Source organism: Notolepis coatsorum (genome assembly GCF_963971535.1).
Source record: "Notolepis coatsorum genome assembly, chromosome: 11".
Taxonomy (NCBI): domain Eukaryota; kingdom Metazoa; phylum Chordata; class Actinopteri; order Aulopiformes; family Paralepididae; genus Notolepis; species Notolepis coatsorum.
Window position 1 is genome coordinate 13,952,953 of NC_140175.1, and position 21,751 is coordinate 13,974,703.

General features: G+C 42.5%; 1 protein-coding gene across 1 annotated transcript in view; it reads left to right on the forward strand.

Moving 5' to 3' along the window:
* The first annotated feature begins 872 nt into the window (after window positions 1-872).
* tnfrsfa (tumor necrosis factor receptor superfamily, member a) overlaps window positions 873-21,751 on the forward strand; it is a 50,906-nt gene continuing 30,027 nt past the window's right edge. Inside the window, exon 1 of the mRNA XM_084324063.1 lies at window positions 873-1,118. Coding sequence (XP_084180189.1) covers window positions 1,086-1,118 — 33 coding nt within the window. The 5' untranslated portion in view covers window positions 873-1,085. The remainder of the gene's footprint in view (window positions 1,119-21,751) is intronic.

Sequence of the window (21,751 nt, forward strand, 5' to 3'; positions counted from 1 at the left end):
ACCAAACAAAACACTAATACATCATACTTCTCTCTCCGGATTGAGCACACAGTCTATTTCTAAACACTGAACACTGAACTCTCCACTCACAAGTACACATGATGAACACACACACACACACACACGCGCACACACACATACACACACACACACTCACGCACGCATGCACACACACACACACACACACACACACACACACACACACACACACACACACACACACACACACACACACACACACACACACACACACACACACACACACACACACATGCGGCAACCGCTAAAGCAATCACTTTAAACAAAAAGTAACTTTAAAAAATGGAAAGTCACTTTAAAGGAAGGAGGTATAGTATAGTTTAGATACATTAAGAGTTAAAATTGTAAATTGTATATTGTATAGTAGTGTACATAGGAACCAGTTTTTTTTTACCATGCATATCTTCTGTCTTACCATATTTAATTTTTTTCTATGCATATTTTTATTATTGTATTTTGCACAATCAATGCGGACATGACCACCCGCATGTCACTGTATGCCCTGCCTGGTATGTATGTGACAAATACACCTCTTGATTCTTGATTCTTTGTAATAAACAGATACAAATGATGGTGTAATTCTGCTTTAAAAAGTGATCACACAATGGAGAAATCCCAGCCAACAAACAGCAACAAACAAAACAAAACACCAATACATACTTCTCTCTCCGGATTGAGAGCACACATTATATTTCTAAAAAGTTAGGGTAGTCCATGCCTGCTTATTAATATTAATATTATTCCTAACAGGACGCTGTGATTGGCTCGTTAATAAGAATGACGCTCTCCTAGGCTGGGCCGCTGCAGGCGCGTCCCCCTCAGTGCGTCCCTAGCCGTCCATGAGCGCGCACGGAAGAAAGTAGTGTAAAGAAATACATCACCAAGATCTAACTCATGGGAAGAATCGGATGACGGATCAAAGGGATATTATTTTCTAATAGTCCGCGCGTCTTCATAATAAACGTGGTTTATGAACAACTGAGAGAAGGCTGGCTGGCTGGCTGGTGGTAACCCTAAACAAGTCTGGATTGCCTCGGAGTTCCAAGATGAACTTCGATCTGGCGTTGAGGAAACTTTCCGTAAGTACAGGAGAAACAATCATATATATCTGTTTGCTGTGTTTTCATATTCCACTGCTGGAATGTCAATAATAACGGATCATAATACGCGCTTCTCATCCGACGCGGCTGGTGCGTAAAAACAAAAAATCCAATGTGTGTTTAGTTAGCGATACAAAAATAACTTTGATTTATTTGATTTGATTAGTCGCTGTAATAGAACTGCACGCTGTCTGTTGTCTCATATTCATATATATATATATATGTATATGAATGATCACCATATATATGACATTGCAATGCTATATTTGCTAAACTGTCCTGCAGACGTGTAGAGCCAGACAGACAGGCAGCTGTGCTCCACCACGGGAATTGAAATCACGACTGTCCATTCGTCGTGGACCAACCAGGCCTGAGTTGTGTGTGTGTGAATAGGCTTTTAGGCTACAGCTTTTTATTGTTCCTCGTGATTATTGTGTGTGTGTGTGTGTGTGTGTGTGTGTGTGTGTGTGTGTGTGTGTGTGTGTGTGTCTCTGTGTGTGTGTGTCTCTGTGTGTGTGTGTCTCTGTGTGTGTGTGTCTCTGTGTGTGTGTGTCTCTCTCTCTGTGTGTGTGTCTGTGTGTCTCTGTGTGTGTGTGTCTCTGTGTGTGTGGAGGGAGGAATAACACATTTTTAGCCTACAGCATTTTTTATTTATTATTGTTGCAGACAATCCCTCAGTTTTGTTTTTAAACTTGGAAGTGTATGGCTGATCTATACCCCATGGGCTGTGCGTTGCTGGCTGCATGTGTTGTAAGGCAGGCAGGCTACTGTACCATTCAGCCCCTTCCCCCCCATGACAACAGTCACCATCTGTGCGGGGACATGATACTACCATATTGTACAGGGGTATCAAAATACTAGGTCTACCACATGGGTATGGTATGTAGTAACATTGTCGTAATTAGGGGCGGTCTATAGGGCCGATGCAAGAATAGCACGTTGAAAGGTCTACCGAGCATGCGATGCAGTTTAATGTATAGACTTAAAAAAAAAAGAACTTTCAGATGTAAGTAAAGATATAAGATATTCCTTTATTGACCCCCGCCTTGGGGAAGTGCAGGCGTCATGACAGCACGGGGGGAGGGGGGAGGGGAGGTACAGGTCAAGTGAAAAGGAAGTTTGTTTTTTTCCTCCACAGAATTCTATTTTAGAATTAAAAACTATAAGGATGACAACAATGACGTTCTAAAAAAAAAAGGACCCAAGTTGATTTCCTGTTGCAATAGTTGACAGGAAGTACACTTACTTGGGTCCAACCCGTTCCCTAGCAACAGGATTCCATGAGTGAAACCCGGCGTCTATATATCTTTCAATGTCCAGTAGCCGTTGTTGTTGTGTGACACTGTCATCCGAATGTTCAGTTCTCGACTTTCTTATCTCTTGTATGGGGGGGGGGGGGGGGCGCGCGCCCCCGAAAAGGCCTGGAATATAAACAAAAAAAAAGTGTCTGAAGAATCTGTGACGAGCAGAGAGGAGTTGACAAAATATCCAAAGTAATTTGCAGTTAATTTGACCTAAAATGCCAATACGATAATGAGGAATTCACCACCCCAGTTAGTGAATCAAAGCCATTGTGACTGTCAGTCATTCTGGCCACCACCAGTAGAAAGTGTATTTCTACACAGAGACTTCCATTCACTGCTCTAGCTGTGGCTTTTTTCTTTCCAGCTGTACTACTGCGCCAAAGCTGGTCTCCATAAATACTGTACGCTAACTTTAAGCCCCTTTAGACACTTCACCGTGTATAAAAGAGCCTTTGGATTAATACCAAATTTATGGAAAGGACACTGGCATGGCTACTGAGTTCTGGGGGCACTATAGGGGTGTAACGCCATGGGTTTCACAGTTCAAGTACATAAGACACTAAAGGTTTATACAATACTGCCCCTATATGTATATATGTAGAATACAGCAAAGTTACCTATAATAATATATCATAATTTATAATCATAATCATAACAATAATAATACACTTTATTCGTATAGCACCTTTCATGCAAGAATCGCAGCCAAAAGTGCTTCACAGCAGTAATGTAGACATAAAATAGACATAGGCATAAAACAAGCACAAAATTGGCATAAATATAGACAGGCATAGAAATGAGCAGAGAACCTATGACAGTGCAATTAAACGCACAGAGGCCATCATTGTCTGACGCACAATAATTACGACGTTGATTTGTAGTCACCCTGACAGCCTTGTACTAAAAAAAAGTGTCCCATTATGGTTACAACACCAACTCCATAAATCAGTTTTCAGTCACACACCATTCATATTTGTTTGTGACTTTTTTTCCACGGTCGCCGCGTGATCGTTTTTATCGAAACTGTCAAAGGAAGGGATATTTCTTCTAACCACGTATATAAGCGCCGATTACACAGTTACACAGATGTGAATATATATATATACAGGCAGGCCAGAAAAAGAAAGACTCCAGAGATATCTTCATCTGCCGTGTGGAGTTTGTTTTGAACATAGAAGTCACGACTAACCGGAGCTGTTTTAAGTCACGCCGCCTTGTACTGTTGTACTTAAATCAATATGACTTTTCGCTGGGTGGTAATGTCACTGTTTATCTCTCCTACGAGGCCCCAGAACATTCTGGAATCACTCATCGGGCGGCCCTGTTGCCACGGAGACGACCGTGCCTTAACTTCGACCCCACCACACCCCCCCCCCCTCCCTAATTGCTCGGCAGTGAAATCGCTCCAGTGTACGTGCCGGCCCCTCCAGTAAACTTCCTGTCTCCAGTACACAGATTAATTCACTGATAAATAGTGGCATCAATCTGTAGAGTTCTCCAGAGTCCGCCCCGCCGTGCCCAATGCTCATTTACACTAGATAATATCTGTGCGGTTGCTTACTGTACTACTGGGTGTGGGCGCTCGCACAGGAAATACTCCCCCCCCCCCACCCCTCCCTTCCCCCCCCTTCCCTGTCTCTGTGGACGACAACACACAGACAAGGACAGGACAGGCCTTCTGGGACAAGTGTGGAAGCCAAGCCCTGCAGGCTAGAGAGACCTCGCAGTGGTCGACAACAATCATGGCGGCTGCTCGGAGAGGCCTTCTGTGCTCTCTCTCTTCCTGTAGCCTCTTGGGTGAAAAGATACACTCTCACACACACACACACATTGTGTACACACAGACACACACAGACACACAGACAGACAGACAGACAGACAGACAGACAGACAGACAGACAGACAGACAGACAGACAGACAGACACACACACACACACACACAGACAGACAGACACACACATGGACAGACACACACACACACAGACAGACAGACACACAGACAGACAGACAGACAGACACAGACAGACACACACACACACACACACACACACACACACACACACACAGACAGACACAGACACGCACACACACACACACACACACACACACAGACAGACAGACACACAGACACACACAGACACAGACACACACAGACAGACACACACACACACACACACACACACACACAGAGATACACATACACACACACACACACACACACACACACACACACACACACACACACACACACACACACACACACACACACACACACACACACACACACAGACAGAGACAGACAGTAGATGTTCCAGTGAAATCACATGGACATAGAATGATGCAACTCCATGCAATGAATCTCTCTATCAGAGAGGCCCAGGTTATGTGGGCAGGTCTCAGGTCTGCCTGTTGTCAGAATCTCTATCAGAGGTCCAGGCTGTGGGCAGGTCTCAGGTCTGCCTGTTGTCAGAATCTCTATCAGAGGTCAAGGCTGTGGGCAGGTCTCAGGTCTGCCTGTTGTCAGAAATCACTTCACCTCAAACAGGAAATAATGTGGAGCAGCACCAGTAACAATGGTGTGATGGTCAAATCTAAACAATTCACAGGAACGATTCATAGTGCTGCTGTTCTGCCATGCATCGTCTTTCTTTTGACTGGTTAGATTAGATTATATTCTAATGTATTGTCGTTATAATACAGCACAAGTACAGTACAACAAAAATAAGTTTGGCATCCAACCACAGTACAAATGTAACAGTAAAGTGCCACAGTATACAATGTACAGGTGATTAAACTGGGTATGAAATATATAAACTAGTACTACTGAGTAATAGTGCTAACAGATGTATGTACATTGTTGTAGTATTATTATGTACAGTGATACAGGTATAAAGACATTATGGTAGTAAGTCATACTGGCCAGCAGCGTAACTAGTAAGAGTAGGTATGGGATATGTACAGATATAGATATAGTATCTACAGATGTGTAAAAAGGATGATATGCAGGTATGTACAGACAGATGTGGATATATATATGAATAAATATATATACGGTATATACAGCACCATCATACAGAGTTATATAGGTTATATGCAGGTTCTCATTAAAACATCACCATATCATGTGACGTGAAGCGATTGTCTCATAGTATTATTTTCACTTGTCACAGTGCAAGATAACGTAAGATGGTTGAAGGGATTATAGTTTGAGTCCCTTTAAGAACCCGTTTGATTGAAAACCGGAGGTCCTTTCAAAAACAATTTCTCATGAAAGGTCACGAGGCCACATTTTCCAAATAGGCCCCAGCTTTGCGGCTTAGTTAGCTCTATTTGGGGGGATCCAGTGTGATTTGAGTGTGATTTTCGCAGAGGAGTGGTTTGCAGCCAGCCCCCGTCACGTGCGCTGCTGTGTGGCTGGCTGGCATGTCGAACAAATTGCCAACAAACCACAGAGCGCTCTCTCCCCCCAAAACACAAGCGAAAAAATATCGCTTTATATAGCAAACGCAACTTGACTCGTGAGTGGCTCTTGGGAGGGACTTTAAAGGACCATTACAGTTCATGACAGATCCGATCGGGGGGCTTCTGAAACGCTGAACTACCCCTTAACCTGTCATCAGCCCATTTGGGAGTCAAGTAGCCCATTCATCTGATATGCTCGGTGTGTGTGGTTAGTAGCGAGTTCCTCCCGGTAGGCTTGTCGAGCGAGGAACCCAAACAAGCTTTGACAAAACCCGTGTTGACCTGCTTCTTAAATGATCTCATATCATCATGACGCCACCACGTTGTAAAAGCAAGACACCTGTTTCAACATATCTCCTCGGTGACTCAGCTGCCTGTTATTCACCGTCTCTGAGGGAGCGCTCAGCGCCACCACCTGACATGGGCTCGGCGGCGCCGCCCCCACGGTGAATGCATACCGACGGTGTCGGGTCTTAAAGGATTATTATATTGCTGGGAAACTGTTACGCAAGGGGAACCCACATTAAGACCCGTATACCTGGTTCCTATAGACCCGGGGGAGTCATGTGATGGTTTTAAGACCCACCTGGCTTCTATAGACCTGGGGGAGTCATGTGATGGTTATAAGACCCACCTGGCTCCTATAGACCTGGGGGAGACATGTGATGGTTTTAAGACCCCCCTGGTTCCTATAGACCTGGGGGGGTCATGTTGTGATGGTTTTAAGACCCACCTGGTTCCTATAGACCTGGGGGAGTCATGTTGTGGTCGTTTTAAGACCCACCTGGCTTCTATAGACCTGGGGAGTTGTGATCGGTTTAAGACCCTACCTGGTTCCTATAGACCTGGGGGAGGCATGTGATGGTTATTAGGGATGCTCGATATTGGCTTTTTTACCGATACCGATATACCGATATTGTCCAACTCTTAATTTCCGATACCGATATCAACCGATACCGATATATGCAGGGTCCCCCCCCCCCCACCCAAAAAACGGAATAATTTCAGGTAATTAACATTACATATGTCTTGTTGTGGAATTAATATAACATTATGCATACTTTTGACAATAAATAAAATCAGAATTTGTTCTTACTTGCTTGCCTGGGTAAATAAAGGTTATAGAAATGTAAAAAAAATAAAATAAAAAAATACTACATTTTTCTTTTTGAAAACCGATACCGATATTTTCCGATATCACATTTTAATGCCAATATCGGTTGATAATATCGGACATCCCTAATAGTTATAAGACCCACCAGGCTCCGGATGGATTTTTGCCTTTTACCATAGTTTTCCTGTTTTGTATGTTTCATCCACGCGGCTTCAATGCAAACAAAGATGGAGGCGAATGCCACGATATAAACAACGAGAATGACGAGGGATACAAATGTCAAAGTAGTTGTGCTCCTGCGATTGGTGGAAGGGATTATGGGTATTGTTGTAGTAGTTGCCATGGAAACGAGTAAAGATTACGATATAAAACACATTTCTCAAAGATTAAGTTAAAACATTATTATCTTTATTGGCTGTAACAGTAAAAATAAGTAATATAATAAAGTAATCTATACCGCCCTGTAGAAGCTAACCGCAGTAACTATGCAAATAGTGAAACTGAGAAAAATGGCCTTAAAGTTATTTGACTATCTAGTGGTTTTGTGGTTTTACCCCCCTTTTCTCTAGAAACAGAGCGAGATTAAACTCTTGAACACAAGATAAAACCGATACTGAGAAGTTCAATTTCACTCATAACTCAATTTAGTAGTTAGCTTCCGCAGGGCAGTGTATACCTCCGTCAAAGATTATGACCCTACACAATGCGGTTGGGCTGTTGTAATACTTCTAGTTTTGATCTTCAGTGGGTGGAGCCTCACTCCCCAGGTCTATACTGCCTTCAGCGAGGAATGAGAACAGTCCTTTGTCACAGCAGACATTTTGAGTGTCAAATATGGGTAAACACAGATGTAACTAATGGCCTCGATATTGGGTCCGTTCCATTTGGGTGATGCACTGCTGCGGCTTTGGTGGTCCTTCCCCCCCCGGAGATTCTGAGCGTCAAACACTTCATTTGTACATCTGGTGTACTTTTATGCACAAATTGGTGCCCTTTCTGCATCAATTTATGGTGGAAATGTCTTTATTTATGTAAAGGAAAAGACAACATTCAGGTACCCGCTGACATGAATATAATGGAATATAATGCAGTAAGGCTCTCTCAGGCATTCATTAGCTATATTTTATGAGGGGGAAAAATGTACCTCTTCTCAATATTTACGGGGACATGTCCCCTGCAACCCCCCCTAAATATACGCCTACGCCTCAATGGAACAGTCCCACGTTATTAATGTTATTAGTCACAGCTGTGTTTACGTATGACATGTCAAAATGTCCGCTGTGAAACGGGTCTGTTGTTGGATGCAATTCAACGTGGACAATACAGGGGGCAGTGTGGAGCAACATTGTATCAAAAAAAGAAAGTTGGTCACAAGTGTTGACGGAATTGCCCGGTCTACGTTGCCTCAAACGTTGCCTGTTTATTATGGGTTTTGATAGATAGATGAGATATTCCTTTATTGATCCCCTTGGGGGAAATTTGGCTGTCATAGCAGCATGGGGGAGGTATATAGGTATGGGCAGGGTAATAGTAGAAAGACATAAATATAGGGAATAAAATTTGATCTGAATATAAAAACATGAGAAGAATAAACGGTGTAAACAAAGGTGCAGATGAGGGTCTGTATGCCCTATGGGTTATATTATACGTTACAATAAATATAGGCCATAAAGAATTTGAACTGAATGTATATACTATGAGTAAGAGTAAAAGTAAACCGTATACACAAGGTGCAGTATACAGAAGGTACCCTAACTAGCATGATGTACGTAATTAGTTTATTCGTTTAGTCCGTGCAGGTTTTGGTGGTTAAGAGTCACTTGTGTGTGGTCAGACACTGAGCAGACATTGGAGCGGAATGGAGAAGTTTACTCCTTAAAACATTTGAGTACAGTTAAGTGTACCGTACCTACTGTTAAATCAAATAAGTGACCATTTTGAGTATGATCAGGTTAACCGTTCCCCTAACCTCATTCCAATGTGTTTTTATGGCGTGCCCATAAAACGGAATTTAGAAGAACACCGGCACCTATGTTAGACCCAGTGTAATTCTATAATTTTACATTCGGCATATCCGTCTGAGACTCACGCACACACACGCATAATAACAGAAAGCTGCGGAGTGGTCACACCTGGATGTATGAATAAAGCTTTGTCTTGTCAGACTTGCCGTGTTGGGACTTTTGGCCTTTTAAGGCTGTGATCACTACCAATCGGACGACTTTTTCTTGCGCTCAAACGTGAGGCAGGCGCATAGAGAATGGAAAGTGCACGGGGCGCAACGAGCGATACCACTGATTAAAAAAAACATACTTTTTACTCCTTACATTTAAAATGCAGACCTACAAAGTACAAATCTCGCAGGTCCAACAAATTCAATTAGTATATTTGTTTCTCTGGCCGAACTAACGTTAACGTTATTAATCCTGCGGCCGCACTTTATTTAAAAACAGCCAATCAAATCCCCATCAATGGAAAATGAACCCGCCCATACCCATGCTGATTGGTCCTTGTGTGAGACTAGAAAGCGGGGATCTTTGATTAAACACCTGCTATCAGAAGAATAGACAGTCAGAAAGAACGTTTTTACTTTTACTTTTTAGTACATTTAAAAGTAGAAACTTTTTTACTTTTACTCAAGTGTGTCTTTAGCCAGATACTCTGACTTTTACTTGAGTAAGATTTTGAGACGGTACCCATACTTTCACTTAAGTATAATTTCTGGGTACTTTCTACACCCCTGCTGTTGCTACCTCAGCTAACATTACATACGTTACATACATTACTACTGATTACTGTTGCTACCTCAGCTAACGTTACATAAGTTACATACATTACTACTGATTACTGTTGCTACCTCGGCTAACGTTACATAAGTTACATACATTACTACTGATTACTGTTGCTACCTCAGCTAACATTACATAAGTTACATACATTACTACTGATTACTGTTGCTACCTCAGCTAACGTTACATAAGTTACATACATTACTACTGATTACTGTTGCTACCTCAGCTAACGTTACATAAGTTACATACATTACTACTGATTACTGTTGCTACCTCAGCTAACGTTACATAAGTTACATTACTACTGATTACTGTTGCTACCTCAGCTAACATTACATAAGTTACATACATTACTACTGATTACTGTTGCTACCTCAGCTAACGTTACATAAGTTACATACATTACTACTGATTACTGTTGCTACCTCAGCTAACGTTACATAAGTTACATACATTACTACTGATTACTGTTGCTACCTCAGCTAATGTTACATACGTTACATACATTACTACTGATTACTGTTGCTACCTCAGCTAACATTACATAAGTTACATACATTACTACTGATTACTGTTGCTACCTCAGCTAACGTTACATAAGTTACATACATTACTACTGATTACTGTTGCTACCTCAGCTAACGTTACATAAGTTACATACATTACTACTGATTACTGTTGCTACCTCAGCTAACGTTACATAAGTTACATACATTACTACTGATTACTGTTGCTACCTCAGCTAACGTTACATAAGTTACATACATTACTACTGATTACTGTTGCTACCTCAGCTAACGTTACATAAGTTACATACATTATTTACTACTCAAAGCCCTCCAGGCGTTGCTGTTCATATCTCGTGGTAACCGTAAGACCTGCTTGTACAAACAAGGTTGCTCGGAAACTGCCAAAAAAAACAAGAGTGATCAAGTACTTGAGTGCTTGTTTCATATTTACCACATACTCGACTAGTGAAATGTCAAGATCTGCACGTTGCTCTTGTCTTGTCCGAGGCTGAACAAGAACACATATCTTTTCACGTTTAGAGAAATCCATGAACTGAACGTGTCAGACTCTTTCAAACCTTTATTTAAACTCGAAAGGCAACTGAGATGTCCCTCATTTACAGTCATGTCGAGTGTACATAAAAAAAAACATATAATCCACAAGTAATGGATCGGATCGGTACTCGGTATCGACCGATATCCAAAGCCCAGGTATCGGTATCAGTATCGGGACTGGAAAAAGCTGGATTGGTGCATCCCAAAAAAAAAAAAAAAGTATGCGAATTAGATGCTTTTCCATCAGTCGAGTTGAGGAGGATAAACATGGTCCCTGAACACGGAACGTAGTCAAGGGAAAAAAAAACATCCATGGAGGAAAGGACTTTGTCTGCCGTCTCCGGGCAGGTTGTCTTCAGCTCATGACCGTACGTCTGGCTTTCTGAAGCGAGATGAAGACAGAGAGACGTGCAATGGCCAACAGTCTGATGCACGAACCAGCAGGTGTCTTTATAGGGGAGTCATGCAATTAGTAACGGAGTCAATGTAATTCTAAATCATTTAGATGATCTAAATGATATAAAGCTGTTATGCCACAAGGTGTGTGGGATATAAGCCTAATTATCTGTCTGTGAGTTGCTCCCATAACAACGTTATAATGAAGACACTACATTCACACCCTTAGGGTATAACAATATATATATATATAACAATAGCTCCCGGTCTCCTCTCGGCTACACAGACAGGTCTTTTGCGTAATCATTTCACAATGTTTAAAACCTGCGAGATGCAACACATCGCCGATAAGTCAAGTCGTGAGACTTTTTTTGGCAACATCGTTATCAAGGTTTGACGAATGTGTTTTTCCGTCGCCTATTTATCCCATAAACTCTTCATCGACTAAAGCGAAAAACCACCTCAAGTGACGTGAGCATACTGGCCTTTTTGTTGTATCGATGTTAAGGACGTTTTTATTTCGCATTTCGCTGTTTCCAATCCAGCTTTTGGAGACAATCACGGCTGCTAGTGACTGAGGCAGGCAGTCAGTCAGTCAGTCAGTCAGGCAGTCAGACAGTCAGACAGTCAGTCAGTCAGTCAGTCAGTCAGTCAGTCAGTCAGTCAGTCAGTCAGTCAGTCAGTCAGTCAGTCAGTCAGTCAGTCAGTCAGTCAGTCAGTCAGTCAGTCAGTCAGTCAGTCAGTCAGTCAGTCAGTCAGTCAGTCAGGCAGTCAGTCAGTCAGTCAGTCAGTCAGTCAGTCAGTCAGTCAGTCAGTCAGTCAGTCAGTCAGTCAGTCAGTCAGTCAGTCAGTCAGTCAGTCAGTCAGTCAGTCAGTCAGTCAGTCAGGCAGGCAGTCAGTCAGTCAGTCAGTCGGAGGCCTTTAGGCGAGGCCCCTTGGGGTGTAGAGAGAAAACAGAGCATACTTAAAAGGGCAGTGCCAGACAGACAACTGCAGAATTACAAAAACACAAACATCCATCAAACAGATTTGCATGAGACGGTGATTTAAACCTGGTGCGGGGTGGGAGGGTGGGGGGGGGGTGAGCACATCTAATTTGATATGTTTCCTGAAATCGTTCCACATGAGTGGTCGATGTGACTGACGGCTGAAGGCAGATGGTACCCCCCAGACCCTTCATCACGAAGAGGAGTGTCTAGGACCAGATATCTTTGGCAGCTGGTTCAATAAATTGTAGTCCCGTCAGCGGTGTTTTAATTAAAAGATAAAAGATTACGTACGCGTACGCGGTAACATCTGTACTTGATTAGGTTAACAACAGCAGACAGTATTGCTCTCTCCTCCTTGGCCAAGAGATGTGCAGGTCAGGTTCTTTCAGTGGTGCGTACATGTGAGAACTACTGTAGGACCTGTAATGAAGCAGACAATATTCATACTGTATGTAGACACTGTAAAAACAACATGTCTAATAGGGGTGGGAAGCTACGACGAGTAACTCACGATACTGATATTTGGCCCTCGATAACGATAATATCACGATACACGATATCTGCAATAATCCATATATTGCAAGAAATTGTATCTACGATACGTCACGATATATCTGTGTAACTGAAGAAGTAGAATACCCATAAAAAGGCAAAAAGAAGGAATTATGTGTTTATTCACAGACTCGACATGAAAGCTTATCAGATTCTTTAGTGTGCATCGCAAACCGGCCAATTGCACACGAAACAATGTTCAACAAATTGCGTAGTGTCTCTTTAACACACACTGACCGCAACTTATTAACCATGAATTATGTTCCCGATGGAAAAACCTTGTTATGTTACCACCTGCAATAAAAAGGTTAATACATCATGTTTTATCTGATGAGATAACGTTTTCAGCCTGTTCACCTCATTCCAATCATTCTTATTGCAGTCAAATGGGATTTTCAAGCAAAAGAAAGAAATATATATATATATATATATCGTATTTGTTGATGTAATATCAGCATGCAAAATCGTGTGATGATATTGCTGTGTCAATTTATTCCCACCCCTGGTGCACAATAGGTATTGTCCCTGTAGTCACCCGTAATGAATAGAAGAGAGAAATTAACCATAATACTATAGAGCGCTCCTCATTATCCCAGTGTGCGTGTGTATAGTATTATTTGGAGCATCTCTCGTGTCCCACATAATACACACAGAGGCAGAATCTGACACTACTCACATTTTTTGTAATATCATCGCTTGTGTATCTCTGCACGATTGTCATTTTGGCATGCACCACGCGCTCCGGTGGCACAGCGCGACACTCGAGACGATATCTGTAAAAAGATATACGCTCGTCCTCGATCAGTTCTATGGCTCCTTCTCGCTTCTCCTTGAGATCGCAAACCGGATAATAATTAAAAAAGTGTGTTGAGCCAGCCAAGGCGGCTGGGTGGCGCAGCGGACTAAGCGTGAGTCGTCACCAACGCGAGAGACACTGCATGGTATCGAATCCGGCTGTCAGCGCTGCCTCCGGCTTGGGCCGGCCGTCATACTGGCTCGATTGGCAGAGTCAGCGGGAGGGAAGCCGGTGGTAATCTGGTCGTTGTAAACAGCGACTCCTACAGGTCGGTCAGGGCGCCTGCACAGCGAGGGAGGGAGATGGGCGGGGGCAGTGTGAGCCTCCCACACGTTACACCTCGCCAATGAGAGTCCGCGCTGGCAGGTGAAAAGAGGCTGCTGGCTGTCTCCACATGTATCGGAGGAAGCATGTGATCGACTTCAGGGCTCCCTAGACTGGCCAGTGGGGGGGGGGGGGGGGGGGCACATGCGAGCAACGACCAGGAAGGGGAGGGGGGGAATTGGCATAACGGCTAAAATTGGGATGGGAGGAAAAACACAGAAAAACAGGAGGAGAAAAAGTGGATAAAAAAAAAAGTGTGTCGAGCCTTGTTAGAACCCCCCGGACCCTTGTCCAGAGGGGTGGGGGTCCGGGGGACTACTGAGGGTGCGCAGACTACTGTTTACAGACACATAAATTCCATCTTTTAATGGTCACTTAGTGCTCGTAGAGACCCGGTAGAACAGACACATACTCTACATTTTTGCCGTGATGTGTTTATGGGGAGTAATATAAACTGTCGACGGCGCTTCAAAGGCTGTTTTATACAAAGAGGAGCTTTAATGGGAACTAATGTGATTGTTCCTGCGGTCTCGGAGCAAGGTGGTGAATTCCTGAATATATATACTACTACTTTACCTTCTCAGTCATCATCAACCTCTCGCCCTTTTTTTTATTCCCTCCATCCTTCCCTCTCTCTCCTCTGCAGTCGTCTTTTACCCCCCCCCCCCCCCCCACCCAGGGTACTGGGGAAAATTAAGCGGGGTGACTGACAAGACAACCGAGAGTTTGAAAAGGCAAAACGAACACAAGACGCGGAACACTCTCTGAAATCAAGAGTTTTTAACCGAGCGACGTTTAGGATTCGATTGTTCTGGGCACACTGGGTAACGCCGTGCGTTTCACAATGCACAAAAACAACAGGAATACATGACTCACTCGCTCTGAAGCCGATGTTGTGTGTGTGTGTGGTGTGGTGTGTGTGCGTCAGTGACATCAGTCAACACACAGTCAGACTGTACAAACCACAGAGATACCACTCCACCACCGCCGTCACCACCACCAGTATGAACTAGCAGGCTCCTGCACATCTCGTCTCAAGACAGCACCTGCTTAGCACTCGTTAAAACGAAGCCGCCGCAACCTTTCAGCGGGCCCCCCTTCTCTCCGTCATCGTGGGTTTAATGTGGCCGGATAGTGCGCTCGCTCGCTTGCGCGCCCGTCAGTCATTTCAACTCCAGAGCAGGAAATTCACCATCGCTTACGTCATCATGGCTGTGTTGTGTGTGGAGTGTTGTGCGCCGCTGGGGGGTCATAGGTCAAAGCCACCCGACCTGCCGTCGTTGTCGTCGTCGCACGCTGGGTCCTAATCAGTGAAGGCTACCTCCTGAGGAAACCCTGTGTGTGTGTGTTTGTGTTTGTTTGTGTCTCTGTGTGTGTGTGTGTGTCGCTGAGCGAGCTGCAGCTTCCCTGAGCTATTAATACCCGGGGCCAGCAGGATACGGTGTGTAGGGGTCTGAACAGAACAGGGGCCCGGCCGGGCCTGGTCTCTGAGACTGAGACAGGGCCCCGCTATGGAGGGAGCAGCAGAGTGGAGCTGAACCCGGCATGAAGCCTCTGCATTGTCCCGAGCTTCCTGTGCTCCCTGAGAGGAGGGGGGGGCTGCTTTTCACACGCTCCCACTCCATGTACTGTATATGTGCACGTGTGTGTGTGTGTGTCGCTTGCTTGCGTGCTCCGCTCTACATGCGTGTGCGCGTGTGTGCTTTGTGACAGGCGCGACAATATGTTGTTCGCGGTGTGTCGGTGACTTGCCGCTGCACTTTGCGACTACGTTGTTAACATTTGCATTTAGTCATTTAAGCTTGACGCTTTTATCCAAACCAACAGATTGTGTAAAACAAGTCAGCAGGACGGGTACATCTCTGGCAGCTCAGGGTCAGTGGTATTGTTCGTCAAATAGTGTCGAACTTGAGTGTTACACTCTTGAGTGCATAGTAGTATAGATATATTAGCATAGTAGATAGTAGTGTAAGTATAGCAGCATAGTATAGACATATTAGCATGATAGGTAGTATTATAAGTATAGCAGCATAGTAGTATAAACATATTAGCATAGTAGATAGTAGTGTAAGTATAGCAGCATAGTATAGACATATTAGCATGATAGGTAGTAGTATAAGTATAGTAGCATAGTAGTATAGACATATTAGCATGATAGGTAGTATTATAAGTATAGTAGTAAGGTACATAAAAGACACTACTAAGGAATCGACCTTGCCTACATTACTACCTACTAGGGCTGTCCGTCCCCGACTAAGGATTTGGATAGTCGACTATGATTGGCCAAAATTTGCCGTCAGTCGACTATTAGTCGACAAAAAAAAGTATAGTATTTTTTTATTTTTTTTTATCATTCCATTTGGGCTGTGGGGGTGCTTAATGTCTGAAGGAGTCGACTGAAGGCTTCTTGTCCTCTGTAAAAGCATGCAATTGGTCCACTGATGGATACATCTTGATATTTGTCTAGTCTAGTGTGTTCATTAGATGGGTGAAATCCTCTTTCAGTGCCTCTGTGTAGGGCTGGGCGATATGGCCTAAATATGATATCACGATATTTTTTGACCTTTCGGCGATACACGATACGCATCACGATGTTTTTCTTTTTTTCCCCAAACAATTCATTATGAGGCTTACCAAGACAGTATTTGAGTTTGCAAGCTAACATTAAAGACAAAATAAAATACCCATGCATTTAGCATTTTTATATTATATATTAGATTTAGATTATTGGATTATTAGATTATATATTGCATATATTTAGCAATGAGATATTATATAATTTAGATATGAAATATGATGAATCTAAAATGGGGGACCCTGATGTAAACAAGACGAAAGTCTTTCGCTGGTCTGCATCCCCTTAACAATTGTATGTATTGAGCTGTACTGTACCCATTCTGCAATATGTTAATAAAGTTTTAAATCAATCAATCAATCAATAGGATTTTAGCATTTTTATGAAACTACTGTATATTTGTATGTCTCTAAATGTTTTGATGAATTGAAAATGGAGGACCCTTATGTAAAAAAGCCGAAAGTCTTTTTCTGGTCTTCATCCTCCAGTCAGTCCACTGTTGTTGTATTGAGCTGTACTGTATTGTACCCATTCTGCAATCGTTAATAACGTTCATTCGTTCAATCATTCAGCCGGCAACATAATAATTTTGATTGACAGTCGAGTCTGCCAATTACGTCACACCGCTTGTACCCGCCCTGCTGTTCTTAGCACCAATCGGCAAGCAGCGCTATTCTTTTTTTACTTCCTGAATGCCCTCCTTGATTTTAACGAGAGCTCAGCTCAACGACAACAACAACAGCTCACCGCAGCCGACGAGTGATTACTAGCGCACCGCAGCATGACAACGAGGCATAATGATTTTACTGCAACAAATGTTATAATAAAAGCCTTTCCATACATCTGTCTGATTGAAAACTTTATTAACAGACCGCAGAATGGGCACGCACAACTCGGCACGGACTGAGATATGAACAGTAACGCTTGCTATCTATGTCGTCATTGGACGTTGCTATGTTTGGGTAAATACGCTGATGTGTAACTATATAACGTGTAACTATATAATGTTGATGCCACAAAACGAATGCCTTTGTTAATCATACGTACTAACTTTGATGCAGTAGTGTGTGTGTGGGAGCGGCGTTGTTCAAAAGTTTGAACGGGGTGGACCAGATTGACGCGACACAATCCTCTTGGGCAAAACATCACGATATCCACGATACGTTAAAAAAGTGTATCGTTAATGAACTGTACCCGATATTTATATAATATCGTCATATCGCCCAGCCCTACCTCTGTGCCTGTTTTTGTAGGCAGTTAGCCTCTGGTATGCGTGCCCTCTTTTCTTTTGGAAAGAATGATAAAAAAATTTAAAATTAAATAAAAATGTGTATTCGACTAAGAGGTTGGCAGTCGACTACGGCTCCTTTCGACCGATTAGTCGACTAATCGATTAATAGGGGTCAGCCCTAGTAGATAGTAGTGTAAGTATAGCAGCATAGTAGTATAGACATATTAGCATAGTAGATAGTAGTGTATGTATAGTAGCATGTAAGGTACATAAAAGACACTACTAAGGAATCGACCTTGCCTACATTACTACCTACTAGGGCTGTCCCCGACTAAGGATTTGGATAGTCGACTATGATTGGCCAAAATTTGCTGTTAGTCGACTATTCGTCGACAAAAAAAAAAAAGTATATATATATATTTTTTTTTGTATAATTCCATTTGGGGGGTGCTTAATGTCTGAAGGAGTCGACTGAAGGCTTCTTGTCCTCTGCAAAAGCATGCAATTGGTCCACTGATGGATACATCTTGATATTTGTCTAGTCTAGTGTGTTCATTAGATGGGTGAAATCCTCTTTCAGTGCCTCTGTGCCTGTTTTCTTAGGCAGTTAGCCTCTGGTATGCGTGCCCTCTTTTCTTTCGGAAAGAATGATAAAAAAAAATTGAAAAGATTTAAAAAAAATTATTCGACTAAGAGGTTGGCAGTCGACTACGGCTCCTTTCGACCGACTAATCGACTAATAGGGGTCAGCCCTACTACCTACTATGCTAATATATCTATACTACTATGCACTCAAGTCTGCAGCACTCAAGTTCAACACTGTTTGACAAACAATCTTACTTGTACCCCTTATCTGCCAGAGTTGTACCCTTCCCTTCCTGCTTGACTTGTTGTGCAGAACTTGTAAATCGCTCTGGATGAAAGCGTCGGCTGAATTACTAAATGTACATGACATGATGTACCGATCGCTTACATCGGTATGAGAGTCTGCGGTGTAGTTGACAACACGTCGTCTCCATGATGATGGATGTTGCCTCTGCATGCGTGGCTGAGTGTTGGATATGTTATACAGATAGAGCGATGGCAAGTTAAGGGACTTTGTTGTTTTGACGCAAAGCCGTGATGTACTGTTCCGCATCCACTAACGCAGAGGAAGTATGCCCACTGTATACAGAGTGTCGTGGTGTAATTTATGACTTAAGACAGTTTCTAGCGTGCTCTCTCTCTCTCTCTCTCTCTCTCTCTCTCTCTCTCTCTCTCTCTCTCTCTCTCTCTCTCTCTCCCAGATTCTAAAGAATGTCCAGATTTATTTTCTAAAGTAAGGTTTCAATCCTTGTCCCGTCGGGGTCAACCGCGAGTTTTTCTTTTTTGCGACTGCTCAGTATAGGTTTGGGAAGATTGTGCTATAGGAGGTATGTCTACTGTATGCAGAGGACACGACTCTGGAGAACACAGATAAGATCAGATAAGATATTTCTTTATTGTTATTGATCCACTTGGGGAAATACTGGCGTCATAGCAGCATGGGGGAAAGGGGAGGGGGGAGGGGAGGTACAGGTATGGGCACAGGGTAATGGTAGAAAGACATAAATATAGCCAATACAATTTGATTTTAATGTAAAAAATATGAGAAAAATAAGTATAGACGAAATGTAAAATGTAAAGTATAGCTACTAGCTAGTGTAGTGACTAACTGACTACCAACTGCTTAGTGTCACTGGTAGATTAAGGTCCAGGAAGTCCCACCAGTTGGCTAGCGTGAGGTTATGAGAATATGTCACCGTCTCGGAGGTCATGTGTGGGCCGTCATGTGTCATTGTTCCCATGATAGGAGTATAATACCTCTCAGACCACTGCTCAACTTCTCTTTCTATTCCATTTCGCCATTCGCTTATACAAGGCATTCCAGCTTCACCTGGCTACTCTCAGGAAAAAGAATCACTGAAAAGTATATTGAATTTGAACTTACAGGTTGAGCAAGGAAATAGAGTGGCTAGGCTTAGTTATATATCCCTGTAACACCAGAGCTTTGGTCAGTCTTCCTTCCAATTTGCTGCTCCCAGCAGTTTGAACGAGATGCAAAAGACTTTGAAAATGGACACATTTTAAGGACTCTATCACAGAGTTGTTTACACACACAGCTGCAACTGTCTTTTAACTGTAACGTGTACAGGTAATAGTAGAAAGACTATCAAAGACAATAAAATTAGATCTGAATATAACAATATGAGTAAAAGTAAACAGTATATACACAAGGTACCCTAACTGGCATGATATACGTCATACTGTACGTTGTAGTCCGTGCAGGTTTTGGTGGTTAAGAGTCTTTTTAAAATATTAAAATGTCATATCACGGTAACACATGTCTTTAATCCTAAACAAGAACAATGGTCAAAATCTCTTTAGCCCTTTCACTACCACACTACCAAAGGGTTAACCCTTTCACTGTGACAATACAGAAGGTTAACCCTTTCACTACCACCACACTACCAAAGGGTTAACCCTTTCACTTCGACAATACAGAAGGTTAAAGTTGACGCTCTGCATCCTCTGGCCGCCTCAGACCCACTCCTGTCCGAGCTCCTGGGGGGGTCATCAAAGAAAAGCAGGCTATTCTCGCTCCTCGACTCCACAATGGTGGAACGAACTTCCCACCACAGTCGGGACGGCCGTCGCACAAGGTCCTTGAACTGCTTGATTTTTGACAAAAAAAAGTCAAGGCCAGGAATTCCTTGAAAACAGCCCATTTTTTAACAAGGTGCTTAAAAAGTCGTTGAAATTCAAATCAACCATTCGCATTGAACGTTTTGTTCATCCATGATAAAATTGTTCTGAATCAGGATTTTTTTTTGTAATAATAAAAAATGTATTCTATAAAAAACTGCATTTGATATAAATTACAATTATAATTTTAATGAAAAATATTGCTTAGGAAAGTACTTGAAAGTCCTTGAATTTCATTTTGCAATGTCTGTGGGAACCCTGCTTCAATCAATATCTGAAAAAAACGTAACTCAAGTTCAACACTGTTTGATGAACACTAGTATTACTGACCCTTAGCTGCCAGAGTTGTACCCTTCCCTTCCTGCTGACTTGTAACTTGTAAGTCACTTTGGATAAAGGCGTCATCTAAATGTAAATGTAGAATTTAGTCTAACTCATGTGAAAGCAATGTGTTGATAAGGTTATATAGTTAGTAGTAGCAAGCAACACGTTTCTGTCAAGGATTACCCCAAATTGCTCTCTCACCAGCTGTATTACTCATATTCTCAATTATGAATAATTCTGGATTCAGTAAAGTGCAATAGTAATATACAATGTACAGGGCCCAGGTGTTCAAAACATTGAATCCCTATTGAGTGATTGATTGATTGATTGACATTTTTTATTAACAGATTGCAGAATGGGTACAGACACAGTACAGCTCAATACACACAATTGTTAAGGGGATGCAGACCAGAGAAAGACGTTCGTCTTGTTTACAATCAGGGTCCCCCATTTTCAATTCATAATGAGTTGAAATGAATGAATACAAATCTGATCCAATCAGATAGGGATTACAAGTTTTGAACCCCTGGGCCCAGGAGATTAAAACCCGGTATACAATGTTAAAACGAGTACTACTGAGTAACGGTGCTAATCAGATGTATGTACAGAGGGTTGTGGTATTAATATGTACAGTGATACAGGCAAAAAGACACGGATGAATCCAAAATGGACAATGTTCAGTTTACTGAAAGTAATGAACTCAAATGTAACTCTAAGGAATGCTCCTTCAAATCGAATCACGCGAGAGACGACTTTAAAGGTCCTCGGAGACGCTATTCAGGCGCGCAGACGTCCTCCGTTTGACGTGTTTATGAAGCGACAGACATGTGTGGCGGGAGAGGTCCATTAGATTAACGTTGGACTGACGTCCTAAAGTATCCGCATACTTACAGTTTATTTTTTTTTTTTTTTTATATGTTGGTGTTGCAGAGGCGACTCACGAATTAGATGTTACTTGTCCTTT